At 40.2% G+C, this 25,444-nt stretch overlaps 2 protein-coding genes across 2 annotated transcripts; one reads left to right on the plus strand and one right to left on the minus strand.

The window, feature by feature from the left end:
* Window positions 1-13,903: 13,903 nt before the first annotated feature.
* On the minus strand, window positions 13,904-17,809 carry LOC117461547 (trypsin-like). Its single transcript, XM_034103475.2, is given in 7 exon segments — window positions 13,904-14,197; window positions 14,284-14,420; window positions 16,685-16,848; window positions 16,978-17,076; window positions 17,317-17,413; window positions 17,416-17,472; window positions 17,770-17,809. Coding segments are annotated over 7 exon segments (747 nt in total). The 3' UTR covers window positions 13,904-14,044.
* A 1,212-nt stretch (window positions 17,810-19,021) lies between these two features.
* On the plus strand, window positions 19,022-23,273 carry LOC117461548 (trypsin-2-like). Its single transcript, XM_034103476.1, has 5 exons — window positions 19,022-19,101; window positions 19,191-19,344; window positions 19,852-20,111; window positions 22,689-22,825; window positions 22,912-23,273. Exons 1-5 carry the CDS (start codon window positions 19,059-19,061, stop codon window positions 23,062-23,064), a joined length of 747 nt encoding a protein of 248 aa, XP_033959367.1. The 5' UTR covers window positions 19,022-19,058; the 3' UTR covers window positions 23,065-23,273.
* The last annotated feature ends 2,171 nt before the right edge of the window (window positions 23,274-25,444 follow it).

Below are 25,444 nucleotides of genomic sequence, written 5' to 3' on the forward strand. Positions count from 1 at the left end.
GTATTCATAATTATTTTAATTTTTCGTCAGAATGTAAAAATTACATTAGTTACGAATTTGTGTTCTCAAAAAACTGTGCATTGTGTGTAATGCAACTGTGATTTTTATTAAATTAGTTAGTTTTTAAGGAAGGCTAGAGCTTCAGCTGTGTCAAATAGATTGTTCCCTTTAGTTAACATTATTTAAAAGATAATGATCATGTCCCCTGTATTGTATTACGAGCGTCCATTCCCATTGGATAACGGAGAATTTTACACCCGGAAGTAAGTATTCTCCTTACTGTCGATTGATTTTACAGTGATATCTGCACTACTCATCGACTAAAAAATACCAAATTGTCCTTGTTAATTACACAACATTGATTGGTTTGAATTGTGTGCAATGCTTTTGTATTTCCCCCCTTCGATTCGGAGAAACAAATATTTTTTCGGAGTTTTTGGACGGCAGAAGACACTACACTACCCAGAATCCTCAGCTATCGTTTGGGAATACACCATGTGCTTAGCTTGACAAACCCCATGATCAGTCCTCAAGCTCTTTGATTGGTTGACCTCCAACTGCATTCCATATGAAAAAAAAAGGTTTCGTAAAAGAGAAAATCATACTTTATTCAGCAGTCCTTGCTTTACTCTTTGAAAGTCATCACATGAATGCATTGTAATACATGGTTTGGCTGCATTAAATATATTACACATCTATCGTAGTTCTTTATTTATCTACAGAGATCGGGCATCAGAATAGACCGGAAACTATTCTTTTACCGTTCTGTTTTAATTTCACAATAAAGTTAGTAGTAATATTTTGTTTTGATATTATTGTTTTTTATTAACTACTAGACGACTGAGTCATGTTAAGACCATCTTTTTGTTGTTGCTATGGGTTTTTTCCATCGCTTTTGTGTTACAAATATCAAAACAATAACAAAATAATATTCGTCGTAAACTAAACCGGAAACAGCAGTATATTTTATTTTGTTAACACTGTAAACTTGACAGCCTTTTGCTTTTAACCTATGCTTTTAACCCAAACCACCTACTGGTTAAAGCACGTTATTACACGTTTAGAGTAATTGCAATGCAGGAAGATTGTGTTGCTTTTTAATGACTGTTTAAAATGCCTTTTTCTTAACGTCTTTCATTTTTGTAAAGCACTTTTGAATGTGTTATATTTTATGAAAACATTTAAATATTAAGAGTACATAAAGTAGGTAGTAGTAGTAGTAGTAGTAGTAGTAGTGGGAAAGTAGAAGGTCAATTATATAAATATAGAATAGAAAATATCAAGAAGATACTCAAATGATATCTAGAGTAAAACAATTTAGTGCCTGATAGGAGGATGTGCTAACTAATAAGGCTTTATTTAAAGAAATGTGCAGAATACGACAGTGTAATGGTGGAAGTATACACACATTGATAGATGTCTTGTAATGTACTGTTGAGGAACCTGTGACCCAAGTTTTTCATTCATTGCATATTGCACACTACATAACTGTTGTGTATATGATATGTCAATAAACCTTAGGAAATCTTGAAAGGGATGTGCAAAATAGCAATTATATACAGTCTTTAATGAACTATTAGAGAATAACGAGTAATGAATATGCTTTAAACGGATCTGCAGATAAATATTTAGTCTTCTCAAGCACCAACTATCAAATATCTCTCCTGATTGTTGGCACTTGACAATCACCTTCACTGAATTTCATTCAGGTGTAACTAAAGTCTGATTTAAGGGTTGTTTATATTTCACATCATTAATCCAAATCTGTAAAGTAACTAAAATAAATGTAGTGGAGTAAAAATAACAGGTTAACCTTAAAGAAAGCCCTCAGGATTATAAAAGACCCCATCACCCCAGCCACAAACTGTTCTGTCTGCTGCAGTCTGGCAGGCGGTACCGCAGCATCCGGACTAAAACCACCAGACACAGAGACAGCTTCATCCCACAGGCTTAAACACCTGAACTTAGAAATAACATTCATCTGGCTGCTACTTAGAAATTATTTATCTTATATATCATATTCCAATCACTTGTATATAGACTCTTATTGCACTATTTCACTATTTTTTCTGTGTATCTGTTTTATTGCGTAGCACTGTTGGAGGAGCCTGTGACCTAAGGGGGGGGGGGGGGGGGGGGTAGGACACGTTCGATTCCTGTTTTGAATAGTGTGCCGTCGATGGGTTTCATTCCATTTCAAAGTCCTTTTTGACGCTCTGTGTAAACGTCGCACATCCAATCACAGAGGTTGAGGACTGATCACGGGGTTTGTCAAGCTAAGCACATGGTGTAGTCCCAAACAATAGCTGAGGATTCTGGGTAGTGTAGTGTCTTCGCCCATCCTAAAACTCCGAAAAAATATTTGTTTCTCCGAATTGAAGGGGGAAGTATTTTCCCCCTTCAATTCGGAAAAATTCAAAAGCATTGCACACAATTCAAACCAATCAATGTTGTGTAATTAGGACAATTTGGTGTTTTTTAGTCGATGAGTAGTGCAGATATCACTGTAAAATCAATCGACAGTAAGGAGAATAGGCTACTTACTTCCGGGTGTAAAATTCTCCGTTATCCAATGGGAATGGATGCTCATAATACAATACAGGGGACATGATCATTATCTTTTAAATAACGTTAACTAAAGGGAACACTCTATTTGACACAGCTGAAGCTCTGGCCTTCCTTAAAAACTAACTAATTTAATAAAAATCACAGTTGCCTTACACACAATGCACTGTTTTTTGAGAACACAAATTCGTAACTAATGTAATTTTTACATTCTGACGAAAAATAAAAATAATTATGAATACAAATAAAATAAAAGAAGCCTCCCGTGAGTTACTACAAGCTATAAAGTAGATTTAAAAAACGTTTTATAGAATAAAAGCGCACTGCGGGACGTTGTAGAAATGCGTGTGTGCACCACGACAAAGGAGCCTCATTCACTTTACATTGGGGTTGTTTGCGTGGTGCCGACACGTAAATGTAACAAACTTCGTGACTCCACCACGCATTGTGGTGTTAAGGAGTCGTGGTGGAGTCACGCATTCTGGTGAGATCAGGTTGACAGTAGAGCAGTGGTTCTCAAACTTTTTTCAATAATGTACCTCCTTTGAAAAAAAATTCAGCCAAGTACCCCCTGATCAGCTCAAAAACAATTTGTTAAGGAAAAAATGCCTATATAAAGAGGTACAGTAGCCTACAGTGCTGCACCATCAGTGTCTGATTTATTAAAACAACAACATATTAACTGAAAAACACTTAATGCTACATTTAAAATGTTTACAATCCATCACTAAATTCATGGCAAACCAATTTTAACATCATGCAATAACACTGAAACGACATTGCATTGAACTGATATTTTTAATAAGTTGTACTTACAATTTAGTGAGAAACATGGGCTTGTGCTTCACTGAGGAACTTTGTCATTCTCGATGACAGGGAGGCAAACTGCAGTTATTACACTTCGCGTTTTGAAATATGTGTAACTCTGTTAATATAAACCTCACACTGCTCAAACTTCGTTACTTTTCATAACATTGGTATATATATTTATTTATTTATTTTGGGGCGTGGGGAATGAAGAGAAAAAAATATATGAGCATTTTATGAGCATGGGATGTTGACCCCTCATATAAACATATGCATAATGCTGCGCTATACTTTGCGGCCACACGCCGTTGCCAAGCAACGCATATTGTTTAGGTGTCATTTTATAAGCAGGCAGTCATATAATTAACTAGAAGATGGGTCTATGTACTCAAAAGTGACATTGATGGATCAGATAAATACAAGGCAAGATTTGTAGCACAAGGCTACAGTCAAAAACCAGGAACAGACTACAAAGAGACATTTTCTCCCACAGCTTATATGATAAGTTTAAGAGTACTCATGCAGAAAGCAGCACAAGAGGGACTCATTTTATACCAGATGGACGTTCAGACAGTCTATTTGCATGCACCCATTGATTTTGAAATCTATATGGAGCAACCAGAAGGCTATGAAGAAAAGTCAATAACCGGGGAAAACCTAGTTTGTAAGTTGCAAAAGTCTCTCTATGGCCTTAAGCAATCAGGTAGAAACTGGAATGCTATATTACACACATGTCTGAGTGAGAACGGTTTCATATAGAATCCAGCTGATCATTCTGTGTATACAAGAGAGAAACATGATGAAAAGGTAATCATGATTGTATGGGATGACGATCTGATCATACAACCCAGTCTCACAGCATTTCGTGTTCACCAACACGATTTTTAATCTATTGATTCGTGTTCACTAACACGATTTGCCCCTTTTCTTCGTGTTGCACAGCACGATTTTAAAAGCAATGTATTTCTACTGCCTGCAGCACGTCTTTTTCTCCGGTCGGGTCGTGGGAGACCGGAAGCTGTGTGGTTCATAAAAACATGTTCTTACTCAATATCAAGCCACAATTATTGCTTTTATTTTAAATTGTATAATTTCGGACTTTTGTTGCCGTCTGTGAGGAAAATAAATGGGGCTCAGAGCCTCAGGATACTGAAATCTGTATTTTTAAATATTTTTTCCTTCTAATTTGTTATTCTTTTCAAAATAACACACTGTTATGTGAAGCTGACCGTTGAGCGGCCCGACCAAGCAAGGAGAAATAGGCAGAGAATTCAAATATAACCCGATGTGGGCATTTATTACTCATAAACATGACACCGCCTCAATCTGCTGTTCACATGAGCACAGCCAACAGGATCTCACACACACTACCAGCCTCCACCAAACAGGAAACACAGAGCCTAAATACACACCCACTAGTCAGCAATTAGACACAGGTGAGGGGGACAACACAGGGCACCAGGTGAACATAATCAGGAGTAACAGAAAGAACGGGAGGGGGAACACTTTTCAAAATAAAAGACATGCTCCTTTTAGGACATCTAGGATAAGCGGTAAAGACAACCCCTGGTTTAATGATTCTATATCCTCTCTCATTCGACAGAGAGACACTGCCTGGGCTAAAGCAAAGAAATCGAATATTCCATTAGATTGGAATCTGTATAGGACATTAAGAAACAAATGCACTAAGCTGATTAAAAACTCTAAATGTGCCTACTATCTTAATGCAATACATGACAATTTGAATAACCCTGCAAAGTTTTGGAAACTTGTTAAATCCTCCTCAGGTTCTATCACTCCAAACAGCCTTCCTGATCTCTTAAGGGTAAATCAGAGTGAAATCAAGGGCAAAATGGATATTGCAGACAGCTTTAATAATCATTTTATTTCTGCTGGCTCAATCTTTGATTCTAGCAACTCAGGGATGATCGCTGCAGAAGGAGAGCCAGGTCCTCCGCCACTTGACCCTGATCAACTGTTCACCTTTGCCCCCATCTTGACCTCTCAGGTTCACAAAGCTTTAATGAGCCTAGATGTAAAGAAATCTTCAGGCCCAGACAAGATAGAGCTGTTCTTCTTCAAAGTTGCTGCAGGTCTGATTGCAGAACCCATAACCTCTATTCTGAATCTCAGTCTTTATGCTGGTGAATTACCTAGCTCATGGAAGTCGGCCATGGTTCTCCCCTTGTTAAAGGGCGGAGACCCCTCTGACCTAAATAATTATCGCCCTATTTCCAGACTGTCTGTAATGGCCAAAGTCTTTGAATCTCTTGTAAACGAACAACTGAAAAAGTTTCTAACTGACCATAATATTCTTAGCGAGTCTCAGTCCGGCTTCAGATCAGGCCATAGTACTACTTCAGCGGCTATGCTAGTCTCAAATGACATCATTGAAGCACTAGACAAGAAAAAACACTGTGCAGCATTGTTTGTTGATCTGTCTAAAGCTTTTGATTCTGTGGATCATGCATTGCTACTGCAGAGGCTTGGCTGCATAGGTCTTGGCAAAATGGCTTTGAGCTGGTTTAAAAACTATCTATCTGAAAGAACTCAGTGTGTCTCAGTAGAAGATTATACCTCAGCTGCTCTTACTATAAACAAAGGTGTTCCACAAGGCTCTATTTTGGCCCCTGTCTTATTCTCCATCTTTATAAATGAACTAGGAAATGGGATAAACCCAGCACGGTTTCATTTATACGCCGATGATACAGTTGTTTATACAGTGGCTTCCTCTTTAACTCAGGCTATAGAGCTTCTACAGGATGCTTTTAATACACTGCAACACTCCTTGCTAAGGCTAAGACTGGTCCTTAATGCAAAAAAGACCAAGTACATGACCTTCTCTCGCTCTCGAGCTAATACAGCTGTCCCTCCGATTCTTACACTGGAAGGGACATGCCTTGACAAAGTAGCATCCTACAAATATCTGGACATATGGATTGATGAAAAGATGGCCTTTGATGTTCATATTGGGAACCTACTGAGAAAACTTAGACCTAAACTGGGCTTTTTCTTTCGTTTAAGGAAATGTTTCCCGTCTGAAGCCAGGAAGAGAATTGTGCAGAGTTCCTTTCTGTCTGTATTAGACTATGGCGATGTGATCTATATGCATGCTTCTTCCTCCCTGCTTAAAAAGCTGGACTCTGCGTACCATACTGCTATACGTTTTGTAACGGGTGCAGGCTCTCGCACCCACCACTGCACTTTGTATCAGTCCTTAGGATGGTCCTCTCTGTACCAAAGAAGACAATCACACATGTTGATTTTTATCCTTAAGTCATTGCTAGGTAAGCTGCCCTTATATATCTCCAGACTTCTGTCATTTTATACTTGCTTTTTTAATACTAGACGAGCAGCAAATGGGATGCTTTTAAATGTTCCTTTGATGCAGTCAGAGCTTGGTAAAGCTGCATTCTCCCACTATGCTCCCTTTTTATGGAATACGCTGCAAGTAAAACTTTGTCTAGAGGCACTTCCTACTGTAAATGCTTTTAAAGGTATGCTACGATTAGCCCTTCATGAAACATGTAACTGTTTTACCTGATGCTATTGCTGATGTGATTATGCTTCTTGCCACTGCACAAATGGCCTTCTGTATTTATATTTGAATTGTATGTTTTTTTTGTTTAATGCCTTTGTTTTATGTTGAAACTTGTTGTGTGCCTTGTTGGTCAGGACTCCCTGGAAGAAGAGATCTTGTATCTCAATGGGACATTCCTGGATAAATAAAGGATAAATAAAAAATAAAAATAAAATGTGCAATATACAAGGCCCGAAGCCGTTAGTCCACAGTGACAAAGTTACCTTTGTCACATTTCCTCCTTCCTCTCCCGAAAGAGAACAGTACCTCATTCCTGCAACACTTGTTGATCTTGGCCATTTTGCTCTCCTCCATGTGTCTCCACTCCGCCCGGTGTTTCTGCTTCCCCTTGTGCCGCATGGTTTCCTCAGAGGGGGGCGTGAAGTCGGAAGGAAGCTTCCCTTTCTTCCTCAACTCTTTCTCCCACTCCTTCGCGATGGCCTCCGTCAGGTTCTCCACGTACGCCGCCTTCTCCGCCTGCAGCGTCTTCATCACCTGCTTCTCCACCTGAGTCTGAGCAGCTGACAGGGCCTCTGCATGAGCCTGAGCCCTCATTTCCTCCAGCTGTCGCTGCATGACACGCTCTCTCTCCCGACGGATCTTCTCGGCCATTTTCACCCGCACCTCCTCCGCTAGAAAAGCATCTTCCTCGTCTTTAAGTTTCTTCTCCTCCTGCAGGCGTATCAGACGAGCCTCCTCCGCTATGCGCATCTCCTCTTCCTTTCTCAGCTTCTCCTCTTCATCCCTCTGCAACCTGAGCTGCTCCTCTTTCTCTTCTATCAGGGAAATCTGTTCCTGTATCCGTGAAAACGGCTGCTCCATATTCCTCAAACGGCATTCCTCCCGCTTGAATCTGGCTGTCTCATACTGCAGGACTGACTTCATAATCTCCCTCAGTTCCTCCATCGTTTTCACCTCCTCACTTGGTCAATCCCACTTCTGACACCAAATGTGAAGCTGACCGTTGAGCGGCCCGACCAAGCAAGGAGAAAGAGGCAGAGAATTCAAATATAACCCGATGTGGGCATTTATTACTCATAAACATGACACCGCCTCAATCTGCTGTTCACATGAGCACAGCCACCAGGATCTCACACACACTACCAGCCTCCACCAAACAGGAAACACAGAGCCTAAATACACACCCACTAATCAGCAATTAGACACAGGTGAGGGGGACAACACAGGGCACCAGGTGAACATAATCAGGAGTAACAGAAAGAACGGGAGGGGGAACACTTTTCAAAAGAAAAGACATGTGCAATATACAAGGCCCGAAGCCGTTAGTCCACAGTGACAAAGTTACCTTTGTCACATGTTATTTACTCACCAATAACACACAATTATCCTTGCTTTTATTTATTGGTTTAATTCCATAATCTCGGGCTTTTTTGGTGTCCGTCAGGAACTGAATTTCAAAATAAAAATAACCGGAAACAGACGTAGGCCTATAAGGGACATTTCGAGCATCATTGCGATTGTCAACATTTCTGAGTTTAGGATGGCCGAAGACACTACACTACCCATAATCCCCAGCTATCGTTTAGGACTACAGTCCCCGTAAGGTTGCAGAGCGTCAAACAGCTGTGTGAAATGGAACGAAACCGCGCCAGACTATCCAAAACTGGAATCGAACGCCCCCACAGAACTACACATGCTGGCTATTGTGTTTCGCAAAATGTTCTATGGGACGTCTCTACTGAACGTTTTCGTTTTCCCACAATTAGAAGTTGCCAGTATTAAACACATTGGTGTTATCAAATGTAAAACATATAATTAATAAATGGGTGAAAATCACTTGTGTCCATAATGCGCAGCATTAATAATGACAGCTCATTGCTACTTTATAATTCTACTCCACTACAATTCAGAGGTTAACCTGGTATTTTTACTCCACTACATGTATTTTAGTTACTTTGCAGATTCTGATTAATGATGTGAAATATAAACGACCCTTAAATCAGACTTTAGTTACACCTGAGTCAAATTCAGGGAAGGTGATTGTCAAGTGCCAAAATAAACTATGCAATATATTGGACGTTAAGTACTTTGTTAGACTTCATATTTATCTGTGGATAACCCCAACGTTTTTCTTTTATTCAAAAGAAGACCTTCACTTAAAGTAATCTTTAATGTTTAAATAAAGCCTAGTTGGTCTGTTTTGCACATCCTCCTGTTAATATCTTTGGACGTCCTGCACTAAACTGTTTTATTTTAGAGATCACTACAGTATCTTCTTGATATTTTCAATTTTGTATGTAGGCTACTCTTAATATTTAAATGTTTTCATCAAATAAAACGTATTCAACAACAAAATTCAATAACATGCTTTAACCACTAGGCGGCGCGGGTTTAAAAAAACAATGGTGTAGTTAATAAAACATAATAATATCAAACATAATATGACTATTAACTTTATTGTGAAATTAAAACAGAACGGTAAAGGAAAATACAGTTTCAGTCTCTCGATGTGAAGCGTATGTATTGTACCATGAACCTGTATAGACCTGTAACAGTCAACTGAATGAGGAGTTGGAAAGGCAATGAATTAATTAATTAATTAAAATGTCGAACTCGGACTTCATTTTAAGGACATTTCGGCCAGGGATTTAGAGCTATATTTGTTTAACCACCGGATTGGCAAAACAGGAGAGTGTGTGCACCAGTTTGCCTTGATCTATGTATTCATGTCTGTGACACTCACAGTAGGCTTGTTTGAGACACATTGCAGCTCGCCTCGAAAGTAGACGAGAGTAGCCGATCGCAGCCGGGGGAGGTGTCAAAAAGCTCGTCTTAAGTCGGACAGCTCGGACTCGGAGTCGGCTTGACTGGCTGGGTTTGCAATGGCGGAAATTCCATTTTACCCACTGTAGACAAAGGTGATCTCCATTGCTTTATATAGGTTTGTTAATTCAGTCATGATGATGAACCACACCAGTGACTGGGTTCCATAATTAGAAATGCTCCTCCCTCTTTGCAAAACTGATAGGTGGACAGGCTACAAATGATCAGTCCCTTCAGATCTGCACACATGAAGCTTAATGAGCATGAATTGAACAGACCTGCTGCTGTGTTAATTCTTTAGCTGCCACTTTAAGCTTTATGATGTGTACAACATGGATGTAATTTGATTTAATCTTGCCATTTTAAATGATGTATTCAATAAATAAGGTTAAACCAAATCATTACAATAGATTTTATTTTAATGATTTGGTTTAACTTAAAGAGAAACTTGTTATTGCACATATTACAGGTACTGAGACAACGAAATGCAGTTTAGCTTCTAACCAGGTGCAACAAGCAGTGAAGTGGAAAGTAATGTACACAATCTACAGAATAACATATAGAATGAATTGAATGATGAATAAACAGTGGGGTATGAATACACTAGGTATCAGCCTGTGAGCAGTATGAACAGTGTGTATGAATATGCTAAGATATATAAAGTATGAAAACGGTAAGCAGTATAGTATAAAACATATAGATATTAATTTCATGATGATAAACATTGTGGAACAATGATGAAAAATGGGAATGGATGTGGCGACGTAAAACTGACACAAAACAACAACAAACTTTTGCCAGCCAATTGGAGAGTTTCATCAGCAGCACGTGGTAAAAACCACCAATGAGCGCTCAGCTCGAGATACCAGCGAGCCGTTTCCCATCAAGCATTTCGCTTCCGCAGCTCGTGGAGAGCAACTGCGCCAACTCGCCTCGCCTCGCTCTCAAGGCTGCGGGCGTCTTTGTCCCGCGAGATTTCAAAGTCTCATGTGGGCGAGCCTCCAGAGCAAGTCGGACAGAATGACTAACCATCATGCAACGCACTAGCAAGACGTTGATCGCAACTGCGCAGGTCTGCGCAGGTCTTGCTTGTCTCAAACAAGCCTACTATCTGCTGCCCACAGCTGTTTTATAGAAGGAAAACCCCCTTCACTTCATGAAATCTCTGCAGCACCAGGAGGCAACAGGAGGGTTAACTCAGCCTCTGAGAAGACGAGCGTGCCGTGCCTTTCACGCACCGCCTTCGCTGTGTTTACCTTCAGAATCATTAGAAAGGCTAAGAGCGACCGCAGCCTGATGTGTTTTAACCTATGGTTTTAACCCACACACACACACACACACACGCAATTTAAACGCAGACTTCTGTTCCCCCATGTTTCGTTGTTATCGTTTCACTGAGCGGACCCGCCCCCCCTTTTTTTTTGCAAACGCTCCCTTTTTTGGTCCATCTGCGGCGGTAATAGGTTTTGTGCGCTGTGATGATTCGGCTGTACCTTTAGTAATGAATATTAAATGTTCATTTGATCATTGGTTTTATTCTGAAAACGTCGAGAAATATTGTTTTCAACCCGTAACTTTACATGGAGGCTGCCGCATACCTCAAATCATCTTCGTAAGATCTATCAAACTATATATCCTACATATCGACTGGACGTGGATTCTAAAAGTACAATATACACTTCTCGCTAGAAATCTAATCAAAAAGCGTTTTAATGGCCAAACTATCCTACAATTTAGGATTTTACAGAGAGGGTTATTTGTGAATAAACGGGAGCATGTTGTTTCTTACACGACCACTAGAGGTGCTACACTTTAAAACGTGGCTATGGGTCGTAATCTAAGGTGCTTAAACAATCGACCTATTTGGTCGTATGAGTTGGAGGACTTGTTGATTTTATATGTCTGTGTTATGCGGGCATGAAAATCACTCACCTTTCGGCGAAATTCGCCGTTTTGAATCCAAAATAGGTCGTTTGTGTGATTCATGTAGATCTGCATACAAATATTGTTGGGGTATGGGGGGGTCTGGGACCCGGAGTAATCTGCGGCCGCGAGCTGTTATGTGCCATCATGACACGCATGGTGTTCTTTTTTTATATATTATAATGCAGCGCGAGCTGTGTGCTCGAGTCTTCCTGCCTGTCGGCTCTGCTGCTCCACGTTGATGGTCTAGCTTCTGCAGCCACATTACCGACGGGTGCGTTCGTTAATATTAACTGTGCGGTCCGGAGTCACTGTGGTACAGACTGGACCGCTGGTGAACAGCTGTTAGAACAGGCCGTTCAGGTGTTCAGAGCAGAGCTCCCTGTCGGAGCGCAGAGCGTGATGTGCACTGAAAAGTTTTTCTGTCGCAATATTATCGTTGAGCTAGCTAGCTAGCTAGCATACATTGTCACTATCTGCTAACGTTAGCTTTAGCCTTCGTTTTCTAATAGTTTTTTTTTCATAGGCTATAAACGGAGGTGGTATAAGTATAGATCTTGTACTTGAGTAAAAGTAGAAGCACTCAGATCTTGTACTAGAGTAAAAGTAGAAGTACTCAGATCTTGTACTTGATTAAAAGCAGAAATACTCAGATCTTGTACTTGATTAAAAGTAGAAGTACTCAGATCTTGAACTTGATTAAAAGCAGAAATACTCAGATCTTGTACTTGAGTAAAAGTAGAAGAAGTACTCAGGTCTTGTACTTGAGTAAAAGTAGAAATACTCAGATCTTGTACTTGATTAAAAGTAGAAGTACTCAGATCTTGAACTTGATTAAAAGCAGAAATACTCAGATCTTGTACTTGAGTAAAAGTAGAAGTACTCAGGTCTTGTACTTGAGTAAAAGTAGAAGAAGTACTCAGGTCTTATACTTGAGTAAAAGTAGAAGTACCAGAGTGTAGGAATACTTTACTGTTAGTAAAAGTACTGCATTCAAAATGTTCCTCAAGTGAAAGTAGAAAAGTATTATCATCAAAATATAGTGAAAGTAGCGACAGTAAAAGTAGTCGTTGTGCAGATTGGTCCATTTCAGAATAATATATATGATATGTTTTATAATGATTGATCATGAAAGTGTTCTCAAACTGGTAAAGGTGCAGCTAGTTTGAATGACTTTGTATACTGCAGGGTAGCTTGTGGATTTACTCCAGGTGGAACTAAAGTCTGATTCAACACTTGATTAGATTTCACATCATTCATCCACATCTGTAAAGTAACTAAAGGTATTAATACATGTAGTGGAGTCAAAGTACACCCTTTACCTCTGAACTGTAGAGGAGAAGAAGAATAAAGTACAAGTATCTCAAAATTGTACCCAAGTACAGTACTTGAGTTTATGAATTTAGGTTACTTTACACCAGATGCCATAAAGATAGAAAGACTCATCCTTGCACATGCATGACAATAGATTTTCAAAATGCTCAACAGTGCTGCCAAAATTATAAACTGACTGCTACACAATTAAAATAAATGCTTTTATATATTTCTATTAGATGTGACTCTTTAGCGTTTCTGTTATTATTAATACTGCTGCTTTAGTTGTTTTGACTGCTAAAATCCCCTGTTATTCCTCATTTTAAAGCCGATATTCCGTGGGGCGGGGGGCTCGGGTCCTTGTCACCTTTTCCATACCTGATGAGTTTGCATCCCTGATAATACTTAGTAAGGAGGCCATAATATTTTTGACTCATGGCTGAAGTTAAGTTTCTCCAGCTCTCCCCAGGTTGGCAAAAAAATGCATCTCAAAATGCATCAGATTGATGCTTTAAAATATGGAATATTCAAAAATGTCTTGGGGGTCAAAAATGACCCCCAGAGAGATAATATCCTTCTCACCTTTTTCACCCCTAACCTGTTTTCATGCCTGGTTATGTGTAAGAACGTGTAACGTTGCTGCCTTCTTGGCTAGGTCAGCATTGTAAATAAGATGTTGTCTCATTGTTTTCATCTGGTTAAATAAAGAAATTTAAATAAAAAATGATTTTGTATATGTCAGATTCCTCCGCTTACCACTAGCGGGAGCTGGCGTACCACCAGTGGAACCACTGCTCTACTGTATATCAAAACAATATAGCACCATCAAACTGTCTTAAATGGTATTAAATCAAATACATAAACCTGTACCTAACACAGACTTGAGCGTATAAGTGATTGGTGTATGTTTTCACATTATGAACAGACAAGTCAATAGCAAGTGATTTTATTTAGTTTTCAACATTCTGGCACATGTGTGTTAAGAGTCTTGATTGGCACCAGAGAGAATACAAATAAAAACCAGGGCTGTGAACCAGTGGGAGAAGTGAAGAAAATAAATTGGTGATTTATTTAGGGATTGGCTGCCAGGACCTCTTCAAACCAGGAGTGGAACTGACACAGTTTGACATAGACCACGGGGTAATTCGGCTCGGCACATCCCTGACCCCATGACACCAGGCCGTGCACCTCTCCGTCACACACTAGAGGGCTTCCGGAGTCACCCTGGGGATGAAACACAGAGTGTGTGATCATGTGATGTATTCTTCCACACACACACACAGCTGAGAAGAAGTGACTGTAAGACTCACGTTGCATGCGTCTTTGCCTCCCTCCATGTATCCGGCACACACCATCCTGGGGGAGATCATGCCGGGATAGGCGTTCTCACAGACCTGCTGGTCCACTATGGGCACGTTCAAACACTGCAGGAGGGTGGGCATGAACACTGTAACACACACAACAGAGGACGTCATAGAAAACTCCTAAAAAAAACAATTTTTAAGGAAAAGGCTGTCAGATTTTTAAATGTAGTGAAGTAGAATTTTAAAGGTCACCTATCATGCTATTTTAGGCAATAGCATAGGTCTCAGATATATAAAAATATATAAAAAACATGTCTATGAGGTGTTTTGGTCAAAAAACCAAAACAGATCACCCATTCTAGCCATGCCTCATATCCCTCTATTTCTCCTCATGTTCCAAAAGTGCTTATTCTGGGTATAAACAGGTCTCTCTTGAGAATGACACCCTGTGTCTCGATGAGATTTTCACCTGTATAAAAGAAGAACAAAAATAATGATTACAGGTTAGCTCTGAGTGTTAGCGATGCTAATGTGAACACCGACCATATTACGTCCAAAACAGTCGGGCATTTGTTCTGATAGCAACGTCCGCCGCAGATATTACGTCATATCGGCCGGAAATCTGGATCAGCTCCAGAATCAGCCCGTTTTTAGAGATTTGGGTACGGAGGAAAAGAGAAAGGGTTTTATTTTCTGACGCTGCGTGAGTTCCCTGACACCCTGGGGACACATCTTTATGTATAAAAGACATCAAAAATTGCATTTTTCATGATAGGTCCCCTTTTAAATAACATTTAAATGTAAAAAGTTCTACAAGATTGTACTTACGTACTTGAGTAAATGCACTTTTACGCAAGTTTAATTTGAAGGTAACAGCTTGCAGGCAGATTATCTTAAATTAAATGTGCATTTGTTTTGGTTTGTTGCTATAATAATAAAAATACTGTACGTTGTGTATAAAACCATCATATTTGTAACGCGGGTAAAATAAGTGTAAAAACTTCCCTTAGGCCTATTTAAAACAGATTTAAAAAATTGCAATTAATCGCAAGTTAATTATGGAAATCATTTGATTAATCGCATTTAAATATTTTAATTGATCCCAATAAATATAACCTATATAACAGGTCAGAAATATATACCATATCAGGAAGCTGAAGTTGTTTGTTTTTTTGTACACGTAACACAATCAAGAATACATTTATTGGGGACTATTTTGTGTTGTTGATTGATACACATCTGGCTCTATTAGTATCAGTTGGATGATGTATGTAGAGGGATCTAAAAATCTATAAAGCACAATGTGGTTCAGTGAAGTTTCTGGAAAACAACGGAGGTCAATGACTGTGGTATCTTACCTTGTGTTATTATTACATGTTATTGCATTTGTCCAGCAGGGGGCAAACTCACTCTTGGTATTAAAAGAGCCTGTTGTACATGTTCCCACGAGGAAGTCCAGGCAGATGTTACCAAAGTAAAACCAGTTAAACCTACTCCTATGATGTTGACATGCAATTATTGATCACAAGATACAACAATGAAGCACAAGAAAGGCTTTATCAGACTTTGACTTGTTTTTTTTAACAATAAATGCACTGCTGCGTTTGAGCTTTTCATGGACTTTTTGACAGTGAGAAAGAAATACAGACTCTTGCCAGACTCAGTTAAGCTTAAAAGGTCAACTTTGACACCCCCAGTGGAGGATTGTATGGAAAGAAAAACACTGTTAACCTTGCTGTCCAGCTTTGACCTGGGGAAATGAATGGTTTGAAAACAACATCATGACCTGTTCACTGGGATGGTCTCATTAAAGGTCCCCTATTATACTGTTTTTCATCAATATATTACAGGTCTCAGATATATACAAAACATGTCTCTGAGGTTTTTGGCTGGAAATACACAACAGATCACCCATAATCCCCTCTGTTTCAGCCCTGTTTCAAAAGTGCTGATTCTCTGTCTGTTACTTTAGATGAAAATAAGGAGCCCCTCCCCACGCCCCTCTGAGAGATATTTGGTTAAAAAGAACACAATGGTGCTCGAGGAGGAGATGCAGGTGATAAGGTGGGGGGCGGGCGGGGGGGTTACCTTGGTTGGTGATTGGCTAATGGTTACACAAGCCAAACAAATCGGCTGTAAAGCGTCTTTGAGCACCTGAAAAAGCGCTTTGAAATTAAATGTATTATTATTATAAAGTGGCCAAAATCTGATCAGCTCATTTTCAGACAGGTTTTTATATAAATGGATCAGGACAACAAGTGAGAGAATATTTTTTCCTGAAACTTTCAGAATCTCTTTACAGAGACATGTTGATATAGAAAAGACATAAAAAAGTGGATTTTGCATAATAGGTGACCTTTAAGTCTGTTGTTAAGCTGTACAATACAACACATAATAATCAACCCACCCTCTTCTCCAAGCTTGGCCATACCCCAGCCGGACACAGAGCAGGAAAGCCCCCCATAGGGACACCCTGTGGACAACGGGATGGGGGTGACCGCCTCCGTCACCTCCACTGGGTGGTACAGCTTGATCAGCATGATGTCGAAATCCAGAGTCTGGTAGTCATAGCTGCATACAGAAAATACAAAACACGCTTTAGACACCAGCTGTTCCTCTGCACTGACCGGATGAATGGCTCAGATGCAATTTAGGGTATTCAAAGAGAAGAAGGGGGGGATTTTTAAGTGTTTCCCTCACCTAGGATGCCAGATGATGGTGTTGGACTTCATGAGCTGCTCTGTTCCCTCAAACACTCGCAAGTTGTGATCGCCCAGAATGATCTGCATGGAATAGGGACTGAGAGAGGAGGTCCAATGTTATAGAAATATGTGGAAGCAGTGAAAGCTTTCAATATTCTGTTCTTTCATATCTCTACAACACTTGATCTCTCAATTTTCTAAAGACTACACTATATTTTTGTTCATAAAGAAAAGGAATGCATACATGTCGAGCAAAATAATCTGTACAAAAAATTGGTTGCACATCAACATGTATTAATATTTGAAAGTAATATTTTTCCCATCAATGTTTACTTACTTGTACCAACAGTGGGCCACAGAGAGCACCCACTGGTTGTTGATCAGCACCCCTCCACAGAAGTGGTACCCGTAGTTGAGGGAGGCCATGTATGGACGGAGTGAGGCGAACACTCATAACCGCCAATGATCCTGCCATCTTCACGGGGAACTGCAGCTGTTACACACACACACACACACACACACACACACACACACACACACACACACACACACACACACACACACACACACACACACACACACACACACACACACACACACACACACACACACACACACACACACACACACACACAGAGCAGAGAAAGAGATACATTTGTGTTTTAAAGTTCTCTTCAACCACAACCATTCATCTTATTTCTTAAATATCTTACACTACAGTATGTTTTCTATGTACTGTTTACTGTTTGTATGTGTATCTTTGTGAATGTGTGTATTACTGTGTATTTACCAGCAGCTCCGATCAGCAACAGCAGAGCCAGCAGTGTCATGGTGTCAGGTGAATGCTCAGAAGACACCTCCACACACACCTCGGCTCAAATTTATATCCCAGCAGCCCCCACAGTGCTTGCCCCATCCCCTCACCTCACCTCACAGCCCCCCCTGTCCTATTTCTCTGGACCCTATCTGTGTCCTCACAGTCTTGGCACTCACTTTCAACCCAAATGCACTTTCTTATCACACTCCTCATTTTGTGTTTGCCCACTTCGGCCCAATCGTAGCACAACACCCCGTGGTTATATCATCTGTGCACCTTATTTAAAATGTGGACCAAGGTCTCCAAACATGAAACACCTGCTTTTGGTTTCTCATGGGTCACTCATTTTTGGCAGGCTACAATATCAAACAATGAAAACTGTTATATAACCGTCTTTTAGCTCTTGGCCCATATAGCAGGAACAAATATGTCCTTGGGTAAAAGCCAGAGAGGTGAGAACTAAATCATCTCTTGTCTCTGAAACCTAAAACAACCTGTTTTTGTTTTTCTGTTTCTGTGTCAGACAGCAATCAACACCCTTTAAGCTTAAACATATTGTGCTTTTGTAGATCCACGTTGAGCTGTAAATTGTAATACACATGCAATGATGGTAACTGGACAGACTGAATATGGAAAAACAGACACATATTGTTGCAATTGCCCCAACAGTATAACCTCAGGCTGTTTATCATCTATTTTGCAAAGGCATTTATTTTCGACCATTTTCAGAATGCTAATGCACTTCTTTAGGCCTTCACTAAAATAAGGGCAATCATTTGGAGGTGTTGTTATTTATCATGCAATGGTTTTACTTGTCAAGGCCACAAAATAAAATTGCGATGAATGTGGTACGTGAACAAAAAAGTGTTTAACAATGCTGCTCTCTGATCTTATGTTCCACCATTATGAAATAAATGTTACACACCACCTACACACAAATAGCCCCATTTATATAGGAGGTAGGTGCAGAAAATGATCTGTCAAAAATAGAGTATGGAAAGCAGCAGTCTGCAAGGCCAACACTTTGCAAGATGTGGTTCACTTATTAACTGAACAGATGAACGTGGCACATAAGAAGATAAGGTTATTTTTCAGGGATTTGAGTGGGAGGATAAACCAGGGGGGCAGGTGGGTAGAATTGGGTGGAGGTATGGAGGAGTGGAGTAGGAGGGAGATTATTGACAGATTCAGAGGAGTTTAGGTATAAATTGAGTGAGTGACAGATCTTTCACCTCCAGTCTGGTCGCAGGAAAGCTTGAGTAATGATGATTGGCCTGATTGTTCTCGCACTCCTGGGCGCTGCAGGTAAAGCAGATCTGCACAACCATTTTAGAATAAGTAAGACATTTAACTTTGATACATATATGGATTATTGTTATTGCTTAACACCACAGCTGCAGCACCTATGGATGACAAGATTGTGGGTGGATTCCAGTGTACAGCCCACTCTCAGCCCTGGCAGGTGTCTATCAATCTCGGCTACCACTTCTGCGGCGGCTCCCTCATCAACGACCAGTGGATCGTCTCCGCTGCCCACTGCTGGCAAAAGTCGGTGTTGTCAGAATCAGACATCCTTTATTCGTCCCACAGCGAGGAGATGTACAGTGTTAGGGCAAAGGGACTGTGCAGGCAAAAGGCAAACATAGGATTAGCAGAGTAACATATTAAATAAAGAGGTGTTAATAAAAGGATATCAAATGAGTAAACATCCATGGAACAAAAATACGTATCAGAATTATAAAAAAGTAATAGTAGTAAATAGGTAGCAGCAATGGACAACATTTATAGTGTGTAAAATGTAAAAAGAGTGTATATTGCACATAGCACAATCATCCCTTTAACCGTAGTGAAATAGTCTGAGGTAGTGAGGTGGCGTACAATAGTAAATATTACATATAAGTGTTATTGCAGAGCAGTGTGTTAGAGTCCGTATAATTGAGTGACTGGACAGTCTGACCGTTGCAGGAAGTATTTATATTAACATATACAAATGTTTTTGTTTGTTCTGTGTGTTAAAGAAACTATGCTAATGTTGTTCTGTGTGTCTTCTTTTAGCCCTTACTCACTGATTGCCATTTTGGGTGACAACCACATCTGGATGAACGAGGGCACGGAGCAGTTCATGTCCGTGGACGCCATCTACTGGCATCAGAGCTACGACTACCAGACCCTGGACTACGACATCATGCTGATGAAGCTGGCGCACCCCGTCACCGTGAACCAGTACGTGAAGCCCGTCGCTCTGCCCAAATCCTGCCCTGCAGCCGGGGACATGTGCATGGTGTCCGGATGGGGAAACATCTACACTGATCAAGGTGAGGTGTACCTGATCGTCCCATTAAAGGTCATCAATATGTCATGGTACAATCATTTCATTCTTTTGTGGTCATATTGTTTGTCTTTGCTGTGGTTGAGATTACTAGAAGGAAAAAAAAGGGTAAAATATTGCACTCATGGCTTTCCATAGATTAATACGTATTATAAGAAAAAAGCCTTTAACAAACCATTAAGTATTAAAGGGGAAAGGAAACACCAATTTACAGTTATAATATTCCGGTAGTTTATTCATTTTACAATGGATATTGATCGTAATATTTATTGTATATGATATTACTCGCCAAAAGAAAATTAATTATCCGCCGGCCTGGTGGGGAATTCCGGCCATTAGGGGAGTCCCAAATGGTGACGTCACTGGCTGTGTTTTCGCTCCACCTGAAGTCAACACAACGTAGCAGATATGGCAGCGATGGAGGAATTTTGCAATGAGATCGACGTTTTGAACGATGAATTTGACTATTCGTCGGGAGATGACATTGATGTGGAAGCATCTACAGTTACCAGGCATCCCATGGCCTATGCTTATGAACCGATTCGGTCGAATAGTGTGGCATACGATCCGGAATAAAAAAATTAAAAAAACACAATGCTAACAGTGAGCCTCTGAATTAGCCCCGAGCGAAAATGCTAACCTATTACTGCACCGAAAATCACTCCTAGCTCCCTTATTACTTATCCTAGCCGCACATCCAACACATCGTTTATGATCGCAAGGAGACACAGAATCTAACGGTGCCCACCTCAACACTGAAAGATACAAACTCGCGAGGTTATCCACAAAAACGTACATCAAAACAAGTGGCGCTAGGTACTAACATACGCCAGGCTAACGGCTTACCTTCCTCATTGTCTGGTCTAAACTGGTCTTCAATGGCATTACAACGATAAAAACGATGATGTAGTTAATCCATAGGTTAATATCCAATGGGGCTGTGTCCCCTTTGAAATGTTCTGATAATCTATAAGCAATACAACTGCAATTCCGTTATCTGCTGTCCGCTCTGTGCTCCGTGCGCTCTGGGTCCTGCAATACCATCCATCAATAGCAATACTAGCCTTTTTAGGGCTGTTTTCGACAGATGAGCGTGTGTATGCCAGTTTAATTAGTTGAGCTATAGAACACCCCCAATTCTCTATTGTGCGTCATAATAATAGCTACCATTTAGTTTGGACGCGATTGCGTTAATTAATAAGGTCACACTGTGTCAGTAAATACATGTGTGAGCTAGTAATCTGGTAGTGCTGCAATATTTACCTCTCTCTCGGCAGCTGAAGCAACTCGTTTGGTGGCTCGAACTTCACGTTTGTTGACACTGTCATTGTCTTGCGCGGCCGACGTGCTGGGACGGTCGGTGTTCCCGACTGCATACGTTGAGAAATCGAATATTGTGGGAACAGATCCTGGCTTCAAATCCAATGTTTTGTATTGAACCAGGCATCCAGACTGGACTTTGAGCAGCTTCTCATCCTTTAGTGGCAGCCTATGGAAATGTACTTCTTCCTTCTTCGTATAAAATCCATTTGTGCAGCCTGGGGCAATACAATAAACTCCTGACGACGACCGTTTTCTTGTAATGTAAACTACTGGTGCATTGCACGCCATGTTGTTTGTTATTGAGCTTTGGCCCAGGAAGCCGTACCCAATCAGTGACGTCACTGGAAAAGTCCCGGAGCAATGGGCCCATGGTCATTAGGCACGTATTTCAAAAAGTAAATTCGCGTATCTCGATCGTTTACATTGGAAATAGACTAGATAAATACATTTCCTAATGGGAATATTGTCGCATGGAAAGCCGTTTGAAAAGTGTTTCCATTTCCCTTTAATAAACAGTAGTTTCTGAACTGCTGTTATTAACTAAAACGTACTTAAAGTGGACTTCCTCACCTGCAACCAACAACCATATCTACTGTCACAAAAAACTCAACAAGAAAATATATCAGGCACAAAGACACAATGAAAAAAGATAACAGTTGGCAATCATCTAATGCTTAAGATTGTCTCATAAGAATGTATTTAAGAGCAAACATGATGTATACAGTTTGCTTAAGGACAGAATATTGTAGCTCACCCTATGATGAGAGGAAACCTTAAAGCACATTTCCCTACCGTTCAAAAGGATTCGCCAAGGTTTTATAATGGCAGCTGGATCCTTTCCCTCAGTTAGGAACCATCCTAAAAAGCGAGTGAAGCCAGTATAATGTTGGCAATGCACTTGATGGCTACATACTGCATGAAATGACTATATATTCAAAATCCAAAGCCAAACGTGTCCTAGCTAGTTATGGTTACTGTAGTAGGATAGCAATTATGGCAGACTATTTAAAACCAAATAGATGGTGATGTTGCCCATTTACGGTACACATATTTACAGAAAACATGTAATTTGATAAATCAAGCTTGAAAAGAGTGATGTATATACAGTATAGTCAATAAATGTATGTTTCTGATAGTCTGGAGTCACTAATACCTCGGTGCATTTTAACACTTGATATAAGGCTGAATTGGGGTGTTTTTTGTGTCCCTCCTAATCATTTTGTCTCGCTCTTATCTGCAGTGTTCAACCCATTTTACCTCCAGTGTGTGGAAGTCCCCATCCTTTCTCACAAGGACTGCGATGGCTCCTACCCCGGCCTGATCACTGACCGCATGGTGTGCGCTGGATACCTGGAGGGAGGCAAGGATGCTTGTCAGGTATTTTCAAACAATTACACGGCACATACAATGAGGTTATATTGAATGAGGTGGAGGGAATAAAGTGATGTCTCTCTCCTGCTCAGGGTGACTCTGGTGGTCCTCTGGTGTGTAACGGAGAGCTGCAGGGTGTCGTGTCCTGGGGCCAGGGCTGCGCTCAACCCAACTACCCGGGCGTTTACACCAAAGTCTGCTCTCTGATGCCCTGGATCAACGATATTCTCTCCACATACTCCTAGGCTGTGATCTCCCATCACAGAACTACAGGAGTGGGGAAATCAGAGCGAGATTGAAATTGAAGGAGACAGGAGGCGGCGGTGGGAAGTGTCGAAGAGAGAGGCAGCGGAAGAGAGGCTGAGTGTGAGACACAAGGAGAAGCCGAGGGAGAAAGAAAAAAACATGCGAGATGTGAGCTGTCAAGGCTCAATCAATAAAACATTGAACATTTTGTGATGCAACAGTGTGTTTATTATTGTCTATCTGCTCCCAGTGTAGATGTACTGTTTTATGAGTACTGGATTTCAATTCAGGGGTGACATTTCCAACAAAAAACAAATATAAACCACAGTCAAACAAGAACAGCTAATGTCAATAAACAGAAACATTTCACAAAATTGCATTAGCTTGAGGGCAAATGAAGTGGCAACCCTTGGTTTTGAAAAGATAAGCTAACAAAAGTCTCAATTTGTTTTAAACATTTTCCTAACGAGTTTGTAGTTTACAAACTCATTTAAAGTCTCCAATACAGTACGATGTTCCTTTAGTAATCTATGGTCCCATTTACAGTAAAATAAACAATAAAGGACGTGCATGGCTTCCTTTCCATGTTTATACCTTAATCCCTTTTACAGTGTTTTATTTAGTTAATTAAGGTGTATTGTAAAATGTCATGTTTCAGTGTTGGGTTGAATTTAGCTTTATTCTCTTGTGTCATATCTTGTTCCAAAAAACCAATATGTCAATAGTCCAATTGTCAAACTCAAGGCTTTGAAATCTTATTCTGCAATCCACTGACATCACAGTGATTATGTCAATTTCTTATCTAAAGTGTATTGTGCTTTTCCTTAAACACACATCACCAAACAATCTCTCAATAAGATTTCCATCAAAATAAGACACACAAACTGTAGCTTTTACCAGTTAACCTCTGCATAGCATTGGTGTTTAGCATTTCAAACCTGCATGAAAAGGGTTGATAAGGTTTCGTCATTCTTTTTTGGGTTTTTTTGCAGCACATGAATCTCGCCCTCATTTTGATGTTCTGTCCCCTGAGTGCAGAATGCTTTTTATACACCTGGAAAGAAAGGGTGCAGATGATGCAACACCCCATTTATCAATGTCAGTGGTATAGGACAATAATCTGAACAGGGTTTAGTATCCCATTGAATCTTTTCAATAAGATCCATACCGAACTGAGAACTGGTTCTTTGAGTCTATTCTTAAGCGAACATCTGATTACACTGAAACTAAAAGAACAGTTTGTTTCCTCAGCTGCTCTCCCTTTAAATCTATATCAAGTTTTGTGGTTGCGTGGATTTTGTTGGTCATGTGGCTGCAGATAACTCACACACTGTCCTTTATTGCTTTTCAGAAATGTCATTTCCAATTTGTATAACAAAGTCTAGCACATGTTATCAAGATCATTATCAATTTTCAGGAAAATCCTTGTTTGCTTTTGGATAGGAACAATGTGTGCTTGTATCTGTGAAATCTTAAATGGGACCTATTATGATTTGGTTTTTTTTTCTTTTTGTGTGTTAGCGACTGGTCATTAGGGGCACAGCCACCTAGTGTCAGCAGAAATAAATATAAAAAGAAAATACATCTTAAAATATATTTTAAGACCATGTTTAATCATCTGATTTGTCTGTACATTGCTGTTTTAGTCTGTGTTCTTCTAATCAGTGTCTACAGTGTGTGCCTATTGAGCCGTTTTGAGTGGCGTGGGTCAAGCCCCGATCTAGCCCCTCTCTCTCACTGTCAAAGTGAATGGTTGCTGTAAAAACTACACTACGCATGCTCAGAGTATTTTTCTATTCAATGTGTGCGGCGAAAAAATAATCACCATTGTAAGGGAAGTTTCTGTGTAGCAATGCAGTGGGAGTCACCGACTCAGGAAGGAGACAGGGTAGAGCAGGAGCTTCGATGTCAAACACTGGAGGTTTATTTGGAGTTACGGCCTGAGAATTCACATCACAAGTCACACAGTCACGGTCTGACTGCACGGGTGGTTGCCACGTCAATTCTGGAGCGCCTCTCTCTCATTAGCCCATTTAACTGGTTTCACAGAGAGTAATCAACATATTTTGATAAGATAGCTTTAGACAGTTGGGCACACTGAGTCACTTGCGTCCGTCACTTATGGCCTCGAAGATGTCATACCTTGGAGTCCACAAACAACAAAGAAGGAAGTGTCCCAGTGCACCCACAACAACAGACCATCTGTGACCTAGTGTTGACTGGTCACAGAATGGGAACAATAACATTATGGCTGAAGCAGCCTATGTCCTTAAAGGAGATAAACAGACGTCAGGGTTGGTCCTGTACGTCATATCTAGGTGTCTAGGTCAATTATTTCCCTAACAACCATAATAATAATAATAATGCATTTTATTTATA

This window comes from Pseudochaenichthys georgianus, chromosome 16 (assembly GCF_902827115.2).
Source record: "Pseudochaenichthys georgianus chromosome 16, fPseGeo1.2, whole genome shotgun sequence".
Taxonomy (NCBI): domain Eukaryota; kingdom Metazoa; phylum Chordata; class Actinopteri; order Perciformes; family Channichthyidae; genus Pseudochaenichthys; species Pseudochaenichthys georgianus.

Bases quoted from the DNA above. Each gene is read 5' to 3' on its own strand.
- LOC117461548 (XM_034103476.1), top strand. From the start codon at position 19,059: ATGATGATTGGCCTGATTGTTCTCGCACTCCTGGGCGCTGCAG. The intron at 19,102-19,190 runs GTAAAGCAGATC...TTAACACCACAG, and splicing joins CGCACTCCTGGGCGCTGCAG to CTGCAGCACCTATGGATGAC. The intron at 20,112-22,688 runs GTGAGGTGTACC...TCTTATCTGCAG, and splicing joins AAACATCTACACTGATCAAG to TGTTCAACCCATTTTACCTC.